Source organism: Hesperophylax consimilis, chromosome 22, assembly GCF_061612785.1.
Source record: "Hesperophylax consimilis isolate HC1 chromosome 22, BYU_Hcon_1.0, whole genome shotgun sequence".
Classification (NCBI taxonomy): domain Eukaryota; kingdom Metazoa; phylum Arthropoda; class Insecta; order Trichoptera; family Limnephilidae; genus Hesperophylax; species Hesperophylax consimilis.
In genome coordinates this window covers 14,869,024-14,886,333 of record NC_142857.1, presented here as the reverse complement: position 1 = coordinate 14,886,333, position 17,310 = coordinate 14,869,024, and the positions used below count along the sequence as shown (strand labels likewise).

The following is a 17,310-nucleotide window of genomic DNA, read 5'->3' as shown; positions in this document are numbered from 1 at the left end:
GTTTATTTTCAAGTTCTGTGAAAGTTGTGATGATTTAAACTTTCCCAAGCTTTCCACACCCAGAAAAACCCGAACCCCACCCCCGATAATAGAAAATTTTGAACGCAACATATGAAAAGAAAACAGTATACCAGCAGCAGCTAACGAAGATTTTCAAACTGTTTACAGATAAATGTAATTAATATTATAAACAATTTGCTAATTACACGAAAGATGTCACTGATAAAATATATCAGAAGACAGGAAGGAAGATAGATAGACCAATGAAAAGATAGCTTATTTGTTTAGTTTTAGGCCTAAACTAATGAAAATATAAATAGGCGTAGTTACATGAAAAACAAAGACATACCAACAACTTAAGGGTGTGGTGAAATGATTTATAAAGTCAAGCTCCTTGAAGATAATCCCACAATGAATTTGGAGTCAAAGCCCGATATTATAAACAACCACACAAACGCGATTGGAGAGATCGTCAACCAACAATACAGTTGTCACATTTATGGAGAAAATACCTGAGAATCCCTTTGGAAAATAAACAACATTATTTTTGATAAAATAAATCTTGAAACAGGAAGTAGACACACAAAAAGACAATTACGTATTACACGAGAGAGTTGCAGAGTCGAGAAGACATTGAATTAACATATCTTGGTAAAAGATGCCAGAAGACTGTAACAAACACCGGAAAATAGATCAGAAGACAGCGAAAAATCTAATTTAATAGATCCGGGATAGAAAATTACGATGTAAACTCGGAAAGGTTGCCAATTTTTTGGCCATGATCAGGAACAAGGGATTCAATTAAAAATAATGAGGTAAATACTACAAGGAAAATCATCGGTAATGAAGTCATTAACTCGTTATGAACAATTAGGAATAACACAGGAGAGATAGGGATGTTTAGATATTCCCAAGATATTATATCTAATTGCTGGACGAAAACAGAAAAATATTCCCAGGGTTCACAAGAAATCGTTGTGTAAACACATTCATATATCATTCCTGAATTACAGTTTTAGAGAAAAAGAGACACACAAGTTGGGTGGAACTAAAGAAAAGTGAAAACATGAGAAAGCCCCACCTACTTGTAGGATCTGACAAGAAAATAAAATTGGAGAAAGCTTTTAAAAGATATGAAAAAAATTACAAAGAAATTTTAAATAAACGTATGGAAGAAAATAACATCATTGAAAATTGAAGAAAAGAACATTGGAACACGCTAGATATTGAATACTACCAATAAATACATAAATTTATGCAAAATGATATACAGGAAAACATTAGAGCTTTGTTTTCCAAATGAAATTTAAACAGGAAGCGAGATGTTGAAGGAAGGTTTGAGGTGAACGTATACAGACTGCCAGATTGGCAAGAATTGAAATATAGACAAGAATAATATTACTGTAGCGATGCTACTAGAATATTCGGGAATGTACGCCCATGCAAAACGCATTGTAGCTAGGACTCTCTAGATATCTATGTCATGGTCAAACTTTCTACCCAGTCACAAATACTACCACAAGCTTACCACAAGTACCTAACGCAAATTCCTACTTCAAATATCCACCTCAAAACTAGGACAATATAAGGATCAAATTAATTACCCATTTCTATTACTGTAATTACAGAAATGTTACCAATCCAAAAGTGCGTATTAAGTTCCCCAAAGCAAAACTAAACAATTTCTGAATATAGGTCAGTAGGCCAGAGCATTACATTCAAGGACTCAATTATTTACATACAAGCCAATGTCAACAAAACACGCATTTATCCCAACCGGAGAAAACAGCCGACTTATAGGTAACGTGTACTATACCGCGCGTATACCTAATGTACCTATAACACATTAGGCAAATTCTCGAATATCAAATTAATGCGGAAAGATTATGAACTCTGTATTACTACTACCTTTATAAATCATCAGATGATAATAAAATATTAAGTTTAACTGATAACAAAATAGATCACCACAAAGGAATTCATTAAATTTTACAGAAAAAGATAAAAACAAACAAAAAAAAATAGATCAAGGCATAATCCATCCCAGCTGTTATGAATTTGAATGTAAACAAAGTATCCTAGTAGGGCAGGTTTTTCAAAGAAAGTTTCTTCATACCAAATCACAGTAGGCATATTCATGTGTGCTATATGCATAGCTAGAAATCTAAATAATACCAATACGGAAACATTCCAAATACCTACCTACGGAAGTCAGGTGTCTTATACCTATGAGAGAAAATCTACTCAAACATCTATTTCAAAAATCATTATAAATGCCGATTTCCATTCTCTTTTAATAATTTTATTTTAGTGTGAAAATTAAATTTTAATTTCTAATCTTTATTTTTAGTTTAAATTTATCTTTATTTTTAGTTTAAATTTATCTTTATTTTAATGTTGTTTTTTGTTTAAATGTATGAATTTGTATATTTTAAAATGGGGGCCTCAGCACGGGTAAATAACCCAGTGAGGCCAACATTACTGAATTAAGATATGAAATACTGTAAAATAATGTATCAATAAAAAATAAATAAAAAATAAATCTTCGTGAGGGTAGCGACCTCAATAAAGACCTATGCTGAAACAATCATTCCTAACCATTTATACCTACCTGGGAGGTTAGGTATCCAAAACCATCCTATCTACTACATGAGGAGCTAGTGACGTCATTAAAAAAAAAAGCTGGACATCAAATGAATTTACACTCAGTCCCACCCTTCCATTTGGTCATGAACGCTTAGACTTCGTAGTCATAGTATTTGAAGATGTTGCAGGTCGTAAGCACACAACTCGACGCCTGGGAATTGTGTCATCGCATATCGTGGCAGCGTCTACATAGAGGAATTGCAAATTCGCAAGGGTCTAAATTGCAATATTCTCTGGAGGTGGTATATGCATAGACAATGGCCTATGCAAATAAATATAACACTTTCACAAGTAGAGTTGTGACAAGAGATGAAATGGACATTCCTCTTATAATAAAGATAATCCTGGAGGTCAAGGAAGTTAGGGTTATTTTGGAATTAGTACGAGACCTAGTTTGTCTCTCCTCCGGCGTGAGAAGGAATGTCGTCAGAGCAAGGTCATCCGTCGAATTGAATGTAAACCAGCCTTTGAACTATCCAGAACATGTGGGGATTGATGGCTTGTTCGTATTACCATCCACCAGAATTAACTTGGTGAAGGAGGAGTCAATTCAGTTTGAACCAATTTTCCTTTACTTCTCAAAAATTTTAGTGTTTATTAACAATGATATAAAACTTTTGTTAGATGGAGGTTGCAGACAAAGAGGACTGCGATTGAAAAATTGAGACCCTTACTGATAATTTAATTTAAGTCCAATATTAATATTTCTCCGAGTTTTTAGTAACTCTACTTTCAAAAGAATAGGAGTTACCACATTAAGAAATTACACTCAAGTCTTTCCATACTTTAAATAAAAAATAACCACAACGTTAGGTTAGACACTGTTGTAAAAGTAAAGATCTTATTTACTATGTGAGAAATCATAGGGACTCGTGGAAGGTATTTTAGGAAATACGTACGGTGTCATAGACATATGAATATTAGTAGACCTGCCCTAAGTGATTAAAAGCGTATTATCCCCACTCCCCATACCGGTTCCATTGGAGCCGGCTGTGCTCGCGTATGGCCTCAAGTGAATTTAGAAAACGTGACATCATCATTCTTGTGCGAACTATGGTCGAGGCATCATCGGTTCATTTTACGAAATAACACGGCAAAATGGTGGATTGTGGTATGAAAACTTGTAAAAATAGATGTGAAAAAGAGAATAAACCCAATTGTCGTATTACATTCCATATATAAGCATTATTTTACTTTATTTTAAGCATATTCACATTGTATAATATGGATCAGTTGTAGAAACATATACTATCACACCGAGATACGTCTGAACACAAAGCTGGTTGGTTGCTGGGAAGTAAATTATGAACATTTATAAAAGTGTCTTAACTAAATACGTAAACGAAATATTCGACTCTGAAAATAGAAGAAATTTATTTTGCCGAATTTGGACGCAAATTTTTTCATAACGTGGCGAGTAATTTGCGCTCCCATGTAAAAATGTCTATTCATTCAAAAGCAGATTTTACTTTTAAGAACTAAATGGTGATATTATAATGCGAGATGCCTATTTACTGTCAGATTGATTTATTGACGAATCACAGTCAGCTTTACCCCCTTCGTTCTTCAACAGTTGATTTTACCCCTCATCTTTAATTTCTAGTCTATATATTCATATGTCTGTGGTACGGTGTAGACAAAAAGGGTTGGTGACATGAAGGGTCATCCCCTAGACAAGACAGCTAAAGTTAGCATCATCACGTTAGTGACGTGAGCAAAAGGAGGGTTAGGCAAATTTTCCCTCCCCACGTTTGTTTAGATAGGTATAAAATTTATTTATTTTCATAAACCCCCACACAAAACCCCAATTCATTACAAAGTTCTATTCAATTATGATATAAAACAGAACTTGAATAGAACATCCACAGAATTTAATGAATTGTTCAAATTCTGTGAAACAACTGGACCTTAAAAAGGCAAGACATTTACGAGAAATAATTTCAGACATTTTTTAGAAATGACAATAGGTGAGAAAATTACAAAAACTATAAAAAAATAACCAGTAATGTAATGCCAGACATTTCATCAAGCTAAAATTCTATACAAAACATTTTGATTCAAGACTGCTCAGTTTTAGGTGAATGGATAAAACAGAACAGTAACAAAACACGATTTAAAAAAAAGCAAGGTAATTTTTTTTTTTTTAATCACTTTTTTCAATGATGTTTTATCATGGAACTGAGTTTTAAACTTGAATCCATTACAGCAATTAATAATTCCTACCTTCTGCTGCTCCCCGCCCCACATGTTGGCCAGGGGAGCCCCCTGCCCGGCCCAGCCCTGCTGCATGCCTCCCATGCCCCCCATGCCGCCCAGCATGCCCGCCAGGGGGCCCCCCATGCCCCCGGCCAGAATCTGGTTCAGGTTCTGCAGCAAGAAGGGGTTCATCGTCAGGCCCATGCCCGCCATCTCCACTGGAAAGGAAGAGATCAAATGTTTTAGGAGTGACAAACAATATTTTTTTATTTTTTTAACAATATATCAACAAAACAAAAACTTTTGAGATAATTTGTATACATTGCGCAACATTGCCCGCATTTTACTGCAAGCGGTTTACAAAAATAAAGGTATTGATAAATTTAGTAAAATAATTTTCAATTATTGAAGACAATATTAGCAATTCCTAAACAAATATTTGAAACAGAAAAATCAGAAAAAGAAATGGTCACATCTAGGACTCGAGACCGTATCTTTTTCTGATTTTTCTGTTTCAAATATTCATTTAGGAATTGCTAATATTTTCTTCAATAATTAAATATTACAATTTGAAGTTTTACTCATTAAGTTATTCCAAAAAATAAAATAATTCATCAAAGATTCATTCAAAATTGTGTTATAGAATAGTGTGTTGTGTCAAAAATATTAATATAATACACCAAAATAAACTATAATATCTGTGTTAATGTATTAAAAATTTACCAATAATAATTTTTTTTATATTTCAGCAAGCATGAATTATACAAAGACTGTGGATGACTGAAATTATACTAAATCTCAAAATACAGTTAAAATGGTGTACTCTCAAATATGACATTATGTAAAAACCAGCAGATTTCAAAACATGACATTAAGTCATCTGTCAAAATTACACATCCATGATCAACTGTCAAAACATGAAATTGCATCTATGACCAGCTGTCAAAATGTTTGTCTTACAACATCTATGGCTGGCCACCTGTCAAAACATGAAAAACCATCTGTAAAAATAACAGATGACTTTTATACCATGATCAGCTGTCCATAACATGAAATTTCACTATAAGTAGCTGTCAAAACAGAAATAAATCTTCTTTGACTAGCTTCACATTTCAACTACAACTAGCTGTCAAAACAGAAATTACATCTGTGACTAGATGTCAAAACAGAAATTACATCTGTGACTAGATGTCAAAACAGAAATTACATCTGTGACTAGATGTCAAAACAGAAATTACATCTGTGACTAGCTGTCAAAACATGAAACTATAACTAGTAGTGAAAACAGAAATTACAATCTGTCAAAACATTGTGACTAGATGTCAAAATATCAAATAATTTATTGCCAGAAATAAAATTGTGTCATTTGCAGTTATGATATATTTATTTGAACGTTCTTTACAATAACTGTGTGCAGTAGTGGTATTTTTTTAAAGGTCAATTCCAACAATTATAAAAATCAACATCACAACACCCAGACCTGGCAACACCAATATTCAAATGAAAAATTGATGTTAATATATTTTTGCACTGGAGTGGAACTCACCATCTCCCAAAGGAAAGTTAAACGTAACCACCATAGTATCATTACTGTAAATACAAAAAAAAATTGTCTATAAAATGTCATTTTTGCAGTGAACGTGACCATTTAGAGTACATAATATATTTCTGACCGAACTTTGGACATATCAGGAAATCCAGCTTAGTTAATGCATTTGTAATAAACCGTGCTTTAGTTAAAGTTGCTAATTATTTGAACACACAAATGATCTTTGTGTTGATGATATAAAAAAACTGCCTACAGATAATAGAAGTGACAAACTAATTACAATAAATTTGTTCACACTTTGATTTAGCATTGGAAAAAGAATTAAAAAAGTATAAAATAAATTCGAAAAGAAAAGATTAAATATATAGGTTATGTATTATATTAAAAGATTTCAAGATCTAAACTACTTCAGAATATTAAAAATAATAATAATGAATATGAATAGAGATAATTTAATAGTGAATACAACATTAGCCCTTGGTAAGGTTATTGATTATTAAAAGATTTCAAGAACTAAACTACAAGAAAATAATAATGAATGCAGTGATGATTTAAAAGTGAATGTAATACAACATTATTAAAGTGAAACTATTTAATACAACATTAAAAAAAGGTGAATCTATTGAATACAACATTAGCGCGTTGGTATAAGACGGTGTCATAGCGACTCACTCTGTGCGAGCAGAGAGGCGGCGTTATAGGCGGCGGTGCTGGCAGCCCCGACGCCCCCCTGCTGCAGCTGCTGCATGTGCTGCTGGCTCTGCGGGGCCTGCTGGAGCCCTTTGGGGGCGCCCCGCTGCGGGCCCTGCCCCGCCGGGCCCCCAGACATGAAGCTGGACATCAGGGGGCCGAGGCCCGCGTTCATGGTGTTCATAGCTACCATACACATATAATGTTACCCAGGTACAAACAACACACACTTGTCATCATGAACGTTTGTTTTTATGGTTATAAATATTATTTGTTTGAGTAAAATTTGGCAATACAGTCAATTCTGTTTTTAGACAGTACTTTTTCATGATTTTGATAAAACATCAGCAAGGCGTGATGGTAATATCCATTCTTATAAAAGTCCTAGATTTTTTCCACCCTGTATATATTCCCCACGCTAATATTAATAAATACCAAGTAATTCTAAATGATCTTGTCTGCTAATTTTTAAAAATTTTATGACATGTTTTATGTTTGAAAAGATGACGACAGTAAAATTAGTTTTTCAATGTCTCAAAAATTGACTGAGTGTGAGTTTTCAAAGTGAACTTGTGTAAAACACATACAATTGTGTGTCATGACGTCACACGAGACACAATTCATAATTCTAATGGCAGTCCTGCAGTCCTGCCACAGCAGTCATTGTATGTATGCGCTTCTCAGCCGGCCGCAAATATCTACATTTTTACGTCTTGTATCTTCGGAACAATTAGGTATTTTCCAAAAATTCTACAAATTCTGTCCTCAGCGGGCTCTAATTAATATGATACAATAATTGTGAATTACATGAAATTTCATTGCAGGAGAAAACCTCTTAGGTTAATCTGGGGATTCCACCATTTAGATTAAGATTCCCCAAAAATAAATTCCGGGTAATTTACCCATCACTATAATCTTTGTGTGGAGTGTTTACAACCTAATAATAGTATGAATAAACAATTGTGTGATTTTTATACAAAAGAACCTATCACCAATTTTCCTATGATTTTTATACAAAAGAACCTATCACCAATTTTCCTATGATTTTTATACAAAAGAACCTATCACCAATTTTCCTATGATTTTTATACAAAAGAACCTATCACCAATTTTCCTATGATTTTTATACAAAAGAACCTATCACCAATTTTCCTATGATTTTTATACAAAAGAACCTATCACCAATTTTCCTATGCATTATGCGCTGTATTTTTTTCACGGTATTCTGTGGAATGTAACCCTTCTAAAAACAGAATTAAGTGTATTTGATTTTAGTCATTAACTGAAAAATAGCAAACAGACATAAGTCATTACGTATGTTTATTTCAGTTTGTAATGAAATGATTTCATTGGTCATAGGATTAGTTAGTTGGAAATATTATTTGTTTTGGTAAAATCTTGGCAATACAGTCAATTCCGTTTATAGACAGTATTTTTTGCATGATTTTGATAAAACACAGTAATCAACGCTTAATGGTAATATCCATTCTGATTACAGTCCAAGATTTTTCCCACCCCCGTGCATAGTTATGTGCAACTGGATATATTCCCTCGGATCATAAGAGATGATCACAGAAAAAGAATGTCAAAATTATTCCTATTTTCGGAGAAAAAATGGATATTACAATATACATACTGGAATATTGGAAAAATCATTATCCTTACTAAACGTACACTTTAACAAATGGAATAATATATTTAATTCCTGATCATTCCCAGTATCCTGAATTTATGTGCATTTGAATTAAACTCTAATAAAGGTAATTAAAAACTAATGCCGTGATTCTGTACACATACATCAGGAATGGAGTGAAAAGGTAAAATTGCTATGAAAATATTTAAATAATTTTAGCTGCCAAAGTTCCTTTTCCTTCAAAATTACTTTTAAGAGTTTGATTTGTTTAGATAAATTTTTAATTCTGTCCGTGATGGGATAGTAATGTAATGTATGTGTAACTATTAGAGAAGAATTGAAAATACTCTCTCAGTAATCTTTGCTCCATTTTCCCACTACAACTATATAAAATTCACCATTATTTTTACTAGTTGAAAGCGCAAATCTAGCTCTATAGTTGCCCAGTATTCATGTCAAATTCAGTAGTACGCTGCATGCCTAGACTTGAGCGCCAAGTTTTGTACGCTGACAGGTTCGGTTAGCTTACACTCTCAGTTTCTGTACCGCCATCTAGCTTGCTCTTACTGACCATTTCTAAACATGACACCTTAACTTTAAACAAACAAAAAAGTGAAATTTTACCAAAGATCGATAGCGGAGTTTGTTGATTTTACTGTTTCAATTTAATGAGAGAGATAGATTTTAGATTAATGAGAGATTACTGTAATGGTAAGCAGTGTTGTTATAAGCTGAAATATTATTCAAGCAATTAGTATATTATTTTAAAAATATATGTAAGTACTTTAAATTGGTGTAAATGTTCATTATAGCACAAACATTTATCAAATTAGTCACAAATGAAAGAAAAAAATTATCATTGTAGGAAATTTAAATCACTATCCTGTTTTCAAAAAAAGTATTTTAAAGAATAGTGAATGCATGAGTCAGGCGTTTGCATAAATCTATCATGCTAAGTATAAAGAGTAGAAGTAAAAAACAATAATTTTAGATTATTTAATTTTTTAAATAATATTTAACAAGGCATCAAAATAAAAAAAACTCAAAAATATATTACAATTAAAAATTGGCACTTGTTACTTAATCACCCAAAAAAAGTAGTTTATACATTTGAAATGGCTCTCCTGAGAAGTTGTTGTTTTGAATTATGCTCTTTATGCTTAGCATGATAGAAATGATAATGGCTGACAGTGCTCAAAAATATTTATAGGATTAAAAAAAATTACCATCAAGTTTAAAACAATATATTTATAATCTAATGTGTGCATTTTTATTAACCGTTTAGTGCCAAAAAAATTCATACAGTTCCACCAAAAAAAACATTATTTTTTATGAAACTATATATTTTTTTAAAACCCCATAAATTCTTTGAATTTTCAAGGATTTTGACGATTTTTTCGGTGTTTTATTAAAGAATATTGGTTTAGAATCACGCGGAGGAGGATCCTGAAGTCCAGGCGTTTCGAAAAAATGAGAATTTTACGTACAGACGTACGCGCGAATCAGAACACGACTGTCGCAATCGACGGAAATCGACGATCGGCAATCTTCGTTAAAACACGAATCGACGATTGGCACCCAAACGGTTAATCTAGAATAGCATTTGTTTTAAATACGAGTAAGAAATGAGACACTTTAGTTGATAAGACATTGAACCCATCCCAAAACAATTCAATCGATTATTGTGGAGAAATGTAGGCACATATATATTTTTAAATGAATGATTTTGATAATATTCTCACCTGGGTTCATTCTGACCATTTCGTATCCAGGGGCCACATTTTGCTTCGTAACGAGACCTCCTGGTATTTTGAAATTCTTATTTATCGACATCCCAACCGGCACATTTGCTGAAAAGCAACGAGATTATTAATTTTTCTGTTTAATTAAACACTTTGTTGTAAATTATGCCAATCGACATAGTTTTGAATATGACTTAGCTACATCTATGAAAATTATACATGATAATGTTTGCTGAACAGATAAAAAAAATATCTATTTCGAAATAAAATTCTTGCGAGATACTAAAATTTCAAGATACAAAAAGTACCTCAATGAGATTAAATATAAAAAATAGGAACCAACCGAATCATTCATGCAAAAATACTACACAATATTTTTAATTATAATTGGTTCATCATCAATGTCGACTAAGCATGATCTAGCATTTTCATGATTGAGAAATAAATAAGTAGAAATATAATAATTACCGGAGTGCAATAAGGAATTGGGATTTTTTGGTTTAGTATTGACGACCACCAACGGGGGTGGCTTTGTTGATTTCGGCGGTGGAAGTCCTGCTGCTGCAGCCAAGGTTTTACCTCCGCCTGAAAAATTAAAATTATTAAGAGTGTCAAATTTATTAAACAAGGTCCCATCAGCAACGACAACCCGCCCTGTGTACAACAAACATTAGTAAAAACATATTCACCAACAAAAAATCTTTAAAATTATATATATTAGGAAAATAATTTTCGTTCAAACTGAAAAAGTTGTTCTTGGAAGTTCCCTCAAACTTAAGAATGCGCTGACAGGCAATGCGTATGAAATCATAGTTAATAGAAACAAAGGGCGATATGGCATGTGTGTGTGAAAGACTGTTGCCGAGCTATGATTAAACTGCACAGACTAACAAAGACAGCTAATGAAAAATTTGCATTTGGTGGACAGGTAAAAAAAGTGGGGCACCGTTCGCAACTCCAAGTCAAATGTGTGTACCATTATTCCAAGTAACTAACTAACCATCACCCCATTTCCCCACAGGATAGACCGGCACACTCTCATACTCACTCTTCTATTATTCTGATTCTTGACATCACCTGTCTCAAATATTTGATCCTTGCCATGTCTTCCTCGGATGCCCCCGACTTCTTCTAGTGTTAACTTTCTCCTTACACTGCTTTTCTTCGTTTATCCACTCTACATGGCCAAAACCATCTAAGCGTCCCTTTCTTAAGCTTAACCATTATGCTCAATCAGCCTTGCGTTCTTTTCGGATCTCCACATTTTTAACACAGTCATACAAAGTTCAAGTACATATACGCCTCAGAGATTTCTACGGCATTCAATCTACTCATACGTAAGTAAGTAATATCATAGAACAAGAAATGTAATGTGGGCGTGTTTCGTGATCCAAATATTTGCCCAATCGCGGCTTAAATTTCCAATACAAAACTGTGTTTACGAAATTCAAATGGGATGCAGATCTATGATGTCAGGCGAGTGTAAGTGTAAGAGACGGAGCGCTAGACTAGTGGGCTAAATGAAACATTTGTTTCCATTCAAATTTGTACAGAAGGCACTTCTAGTTTTCTTCTTTAGTCTATGAGTAATATTATGCTCCATGTAACATTATGAAATTAATTCTTTATATACTTTATAATACAGGGAGTATACAAAACAAAAAATTTTCAGCTTCTAGAGATGAATTACAATGAAAATGATTTTTTTTTCCACACAGGAGGCCTTCTGAAAAATATTTTCCCTCAGGGCCTTTGACATCTGTGCGGATGCTGTGTGGAGGGTCTTGGGTCGTGGAGGAAAGGCAGGATAGGAAGTTCCGGGAAGGAAAAGGGTAAGAGGGGTGTCCAGGATTGAAGGATGTATGAATCCCACTGCGGTGCAAGGCGAGGGTAGATAGTCCGCCTAGAGGGGTCAAAGGGTCTCCCTAAACCGGCCTCTCCCTATGCATCCGCCGCCAAGACATGGACAAACCTCAACTCGTGAACCTGGGTACCCCTACTGAGACACCAAACGTAGCAAAACACGATGACCTATGGCAGACGTGTTGGTTATTCAATGAATGATTCCCAGTGCGGCGGTACCCATAGCCATAAATGAATAAAGGTTAATATTCTCACCAGGGACTTCCAAATTATCAGGATCATCATCTTCGTCGAAGTCCGAGTCATCGGAACCAGACGGAGGACTGTCTTCCCCATCTGAATTAAACTTGTTCTTCTTCGACTGCAAAATTAAAGACAATAAATTTTTATATCTGTAAGGAATGGCCATTTTTCATATTTCATCTATCCCACCACGCGGCACGTTTTGACACAAGACATCAACGTGTGAGGATTTATATATATGTATATACGCAACAGTCGCGTACATAAGATTGATCCTCTTAGCCCGATCCATCAATGAACCTAGACTGTGCTAAACGTCTCATAGAGCAGATTGTGGTCCTTTGATAAATCAGAACTTTGATGCACAGTGAAACTTATCTTGATATTGTTTGTGTTATTATTCTGTTTTGCTCATCATCCTTCTTTGATGGACACGTAACGCTGTCCGAAACATTGGCTAAAGAAGGAAGCGCAATACAGCAAAATAATCTAAAAAATATTCGAGATTATACTTTTGGCCATGAATATCCCATGACCCTAGTAACGTATGAACACTATAGAGTTGGCACAAAGATCCTTTCCAAGACTAAGATTCCAAGCCACCACGTACAACGGGCAAGTAGTCCTGTAAACGTTGGGCCAGCGGATTGGTCTAATGCGTGGGCCAATGTGTTCTAGGGGCATCAAAACATATCTTTAGTAAAACTCTCTTATGAGGTTTTCAGAGATTGGAAAAAAATCTTAGTTATGTGGGAACCTTGTAAGCGGGTTTTACATAAATTATGTAAGACATGGGAAACTTTGTAAATCAAAGAAAGATGATAACATTAACCTGTCATCGAAATAAATATACGGGTGAAACATAATTCTTAAAACATTTTTTTTTCTGAAAAATTGCCGAGGTTAGGGATGATCCATAAGTAATGCATATGCTTGGAAACATTTAAATATACAGAGAAATTAACTTCCGTAACTCCTTTACTAAACATTACGATAACTATGAAATGTCATCACGCCCATAATGCCCGCACAACACAATTTTTTGGAATAAAATGCTGTGAAAACATTCAGTAAATCGTGTATCTCAATTTTGAACAAGATTGAACATTCTAGAATATTATGATATGCAAACAAGATATGTATAACTGTTCCAGCCCGTTGAGGGTGTTTTTTAAATCTTGACAAAATCATTGATGAAATATTTCATCATACCCTGAAGGTTAAAAACTTGTCAAAATCACAAAGAAACAGACATATGATAATTACAATAAACTCTCTTCATAATATTATCCAATTTTAACAAAGACATTCTTGGTTACCATAATTTCCCTTGATGGCATAATAATCTACCAATAATAAACTCTCTTTCGTATTACACTGGATTCGTAATAACTTAGGTTTGAGTGAAAACATTTAAGAAAAACTAAAACTTTTAAGAAAATAATTTGGAAAGATAGAATTATAATTTCTTATAAATCCATAATATTCAAATGAGGGATATAATAATTTACGTTCAAGCATAATGAAGTCTGTAAAGAATTTTAAGGAAAATAACAAAAGTCTACATTTTTACTAAGCAGAAACGACATTTAACCTGAGAGGTTATGTTTTGTTATTGAATTTGCCATTTTCTTCGAAATTTCTTTACGTATCGTGCTTTTCAACTATTTCTCGTCGTAATTTCGTATTTCCGTTTCGAATTTCATAAAATATTGCTGTATTTCTTAATGTCTTAAAATGTACGTAATCTAACTTTACCCAAATGGATGACTATATATTATCTAGAAGCGTTCTTGAAGTTCAACGAAAATGTTCTTAGCGGCTGTGTGGAGCAAATCCAAGAAAATCAATACGGCCACACCCAAGGAAATTAATTATTAAGTTATCGTCTCAAAATCACGATCTCATATATGTTACTACTAAAGTTAGTAAATATAAAGTGATGTTTTGGGTCGAGAAACAATGCTTTTTTTTGACACTTTTTATGGTTATATTTTTTCGAAGGCAAATATTTTTTACACGCACATTATAACAGTTTTTTTAGTACACCAAAGCGATAAATAAGAAACATTGAACATTAGAGTATAAAGATTTCAATGGCAATGTAATGTAAAAACCATAAAACGTAAAAAAAGACTTTAAAAAATATCAAAACAAAAAAAAAACGGCATTTACCATTTTTCTTTTAAAATCTATCCGATTTCACTTGATAGAGCCTGCAAAAACAATTTATATAGTTTCCGGTTTACGATATGAATGTTTTCAATCAATTCACTGGCAAAAATAGTAAAAACTCAATCGTATTTTGACAAAATAATGACGAACACTTTTTCCGCACTTTCAGACTGCAAACGCTCCCGCCATGTTGGAAGTACATCCAGATCGCTCGCGCATGTTCCGTAATCGATTTACAGGTTATGTAAGAAACTAAAGAGAACAAATTTTTGCGAACCTTTTTTTTCTATTTCAGTAGTTGTCTATGGCCTCTTTCTTTCTCTTTCTGGTACATAGTCGTCAGAGAGACACATGTGAAACAAAAAGAACCATAAACTAGGAGCTTCAACGTTATTGAAAATTCGTTCTCAGTCAATTGGGACTTCCAAAGACTGAATTTTCTTTAAGCCATCAACGTAAAACGCCATCGTTGAGTTGTTTAGGGGACAGTTGTACCAATTTTCCCTTTTAACATTTTCTACGACTTAGGTATAAGATTTACAAAAAATACTCATACCTAAAAGCAGATAATTTAGTTGGGTACCAAATTCTCAATAATTATTTTTCTCAATATTATATAAATTAAACTATAAGCAGATAAACAGATCAGTGTAAATACTACAACAGACCCCCAACCCGGGGTCAGTTGTACCAATAACGGAATGTTGATTAATGTCTGCTTTACACGATAATTTTTTTCATACCAATCCCCATATCGGGACCCACCCGATTTTTTTTTTGCTTACTAACATTATTTTCATACTTTCCATATTGACAGTTGCCAATGGCCAAACGGCACCACCTTATATCTCTGAGCTATGAATTTCGGAAAATACTGGTCTCTGAAGCAGATACATACATTCTCTAGCGATTCCGTTCAACTACTCATGATAATATCAAAATGCTTTTGATTTTCTTACCAATGGACAATATCAGTGAGAACATAACACGTCAACCGGTTTAATTGTTGGCATATTAACTCTTAAACCCTACCACTCTGGGAATGTAATTATTCCTACCACGGGGTACTGAAGGACCCCGGGCAGAAAAAAATTAATAAAATAAAAGTATTTGATATATTTTTAAATATTATTTGTATTATGGCAAAGTAATAAGAAAAGACAATAAAATTTATTAACGAAAACTAATAGACATTTTTGTCGTCACATGAAGGACAGATTTTGTATTGATGGTCAACACAAATATGGCGGCGACAAGTGTTACAGACAGATCGAGATTTTCTGTCCTTTGTGCGCGGACAAAAACAGCAGCGACCAGGTTTGAGATTATCAGGGACCGGCCTATGATCTTCACTATGAATATTTAAGACTGCACGTATAGTTTCTCTGATATCCCGGGGTAAACTTGGCCATTGAAATTTTGCTCTCATATGAGACTTTATGAGTGCCATTGACAAAATCTTAAGAAATTCAAGCCGCTTAGTTATTTTCTCTTTATCAATGTTAGTTGACAGCTTGAATAAGACCCAAGAGTTGACACCAACGGCATTTAGCAACCCGTAGAAGAGACACATGGGCCACCTTTTGGTCTTCCTGGACGTTGAGTACTTCTTACAAAGTTGGTCGAACACATCCACCAGGCATTTGGTTTTATTAGGTATAGAAATGTATTATTTCTGGAATGTACACTTCATTATCCTTGTCAGGGCTGTCATGCATGGTGGACAGCATGATTACAGCTTTCTTCTTAGCTGACTTCAGAGGACAATACGACAAAAGTGTGAGAGGTTCGTCGTAGGCAAACATTGAAGTGCATCTTTCTCAATTTTTAGTGTCCAAGTAAACAGGAGGAATTCCTCGTTTATTCTTCTTTACAGTTCCAACTAATGTTATCCCTTTTTCCAGAAACTTTTTGGCCGTAGGTATAGACGTGAACCAATTGTTACATGTCAGGTTTCTGTTAAGACCTTGTACGGGAGCAGTCAGTTCCATAAAATTACTATGACATTTTCTGTACAGAACTAATGGAGCATCTACCACACGAACCAAGCGCCTATCTTCTTCATTTATACCAGCCCCATCATTGTCAGGCACTAAATACTCTTCATCTCCTTCCACTTGATCACCGTCTTCATGAGATGCGACTTCAGAATGGTCCCAGAAATCCTCAATAACACCATCGGGCTCATCTTCTGAATCTTCTCCTAGGTTTAGCTTTTCGTCGTCAGAAACCAACAAAGCAGCTGCAATTTCACCCCCTCCAAGATTTCGTGTCTGGGATGCCATACCTGAAAACAATTCAGACACCTCATTACACTGCATACACTGTCATTACATTCATAACACATTATTAGTCCATGAATGTCGCGTTACTGGGCGCAGGCCCTCTCTATCAACACTGTACTCTAGCCATTATCACAAAGTAAAGTAAATCATAAATAATGTGTAAACTTACCAGAGAGATGTCGAAGAACAACTTCAGTAATTCAAGTATAACTGAAAGGAAGAACTAACACTATTCCTACCACGGGGTACTGGGGTACCCCGGAACACCTGTGGACGCGACTGCACTTG

At 34.2% G+C, this 17,310-nt stretch overlaps 1 protein-coding gene across 2 annotated transcripts in view; it reads right to left on the bottom strand.

The window, feature by feature from the left end:
• The window catches only part of sno (Protein strawberry notch), a 33,189-nt gene extending 18,275 nt beyond the window's left edge, over nucleotides 1-14,914 (bottom strand). The window contains exons 1-6 of one of the 2 annotated variants that reach the window (XM_089645610.1): nucleotides 14,738-14,914; nucleotides 12,575-12,680; nucleotides 10,925-11,041; nucleotides 10,457-10,564; nucleotides 7,064-7,267; nucleotides 4,870-5,060 (exon numbers count right to left, since the gene is read on the bottom strand). In XM_089645610.1, coding sequence (XP_089501736.1) covers nucleotides 4,870-5,060; nucleotides 7,064-7,267; nucleotides 10,457-10,564; nucleotides 10,925-11,041; nucleotides 12,575-12,680; nucleotides 14,738-14,740 — 729 coding nt within the window. In that variant the 5' untranslated portion in view covers nucleotides 14,741-14,914. The remainder of the gene's footprint in view (nucleotides 1-4,869; nucleotides 5,061-7,063; nucleotides 7,268-10,456; nucleotides 10,565-10,924; nucleotides 11,042-12,574; nucleotides 12,681-14,737) is intronic. The other variant, XM_089645611.1, reaches the window with a different exon arrangement.
• Between the last annotated feature and the right edge of the window lie 2,396 nt (nucleotides 14,915-17,310).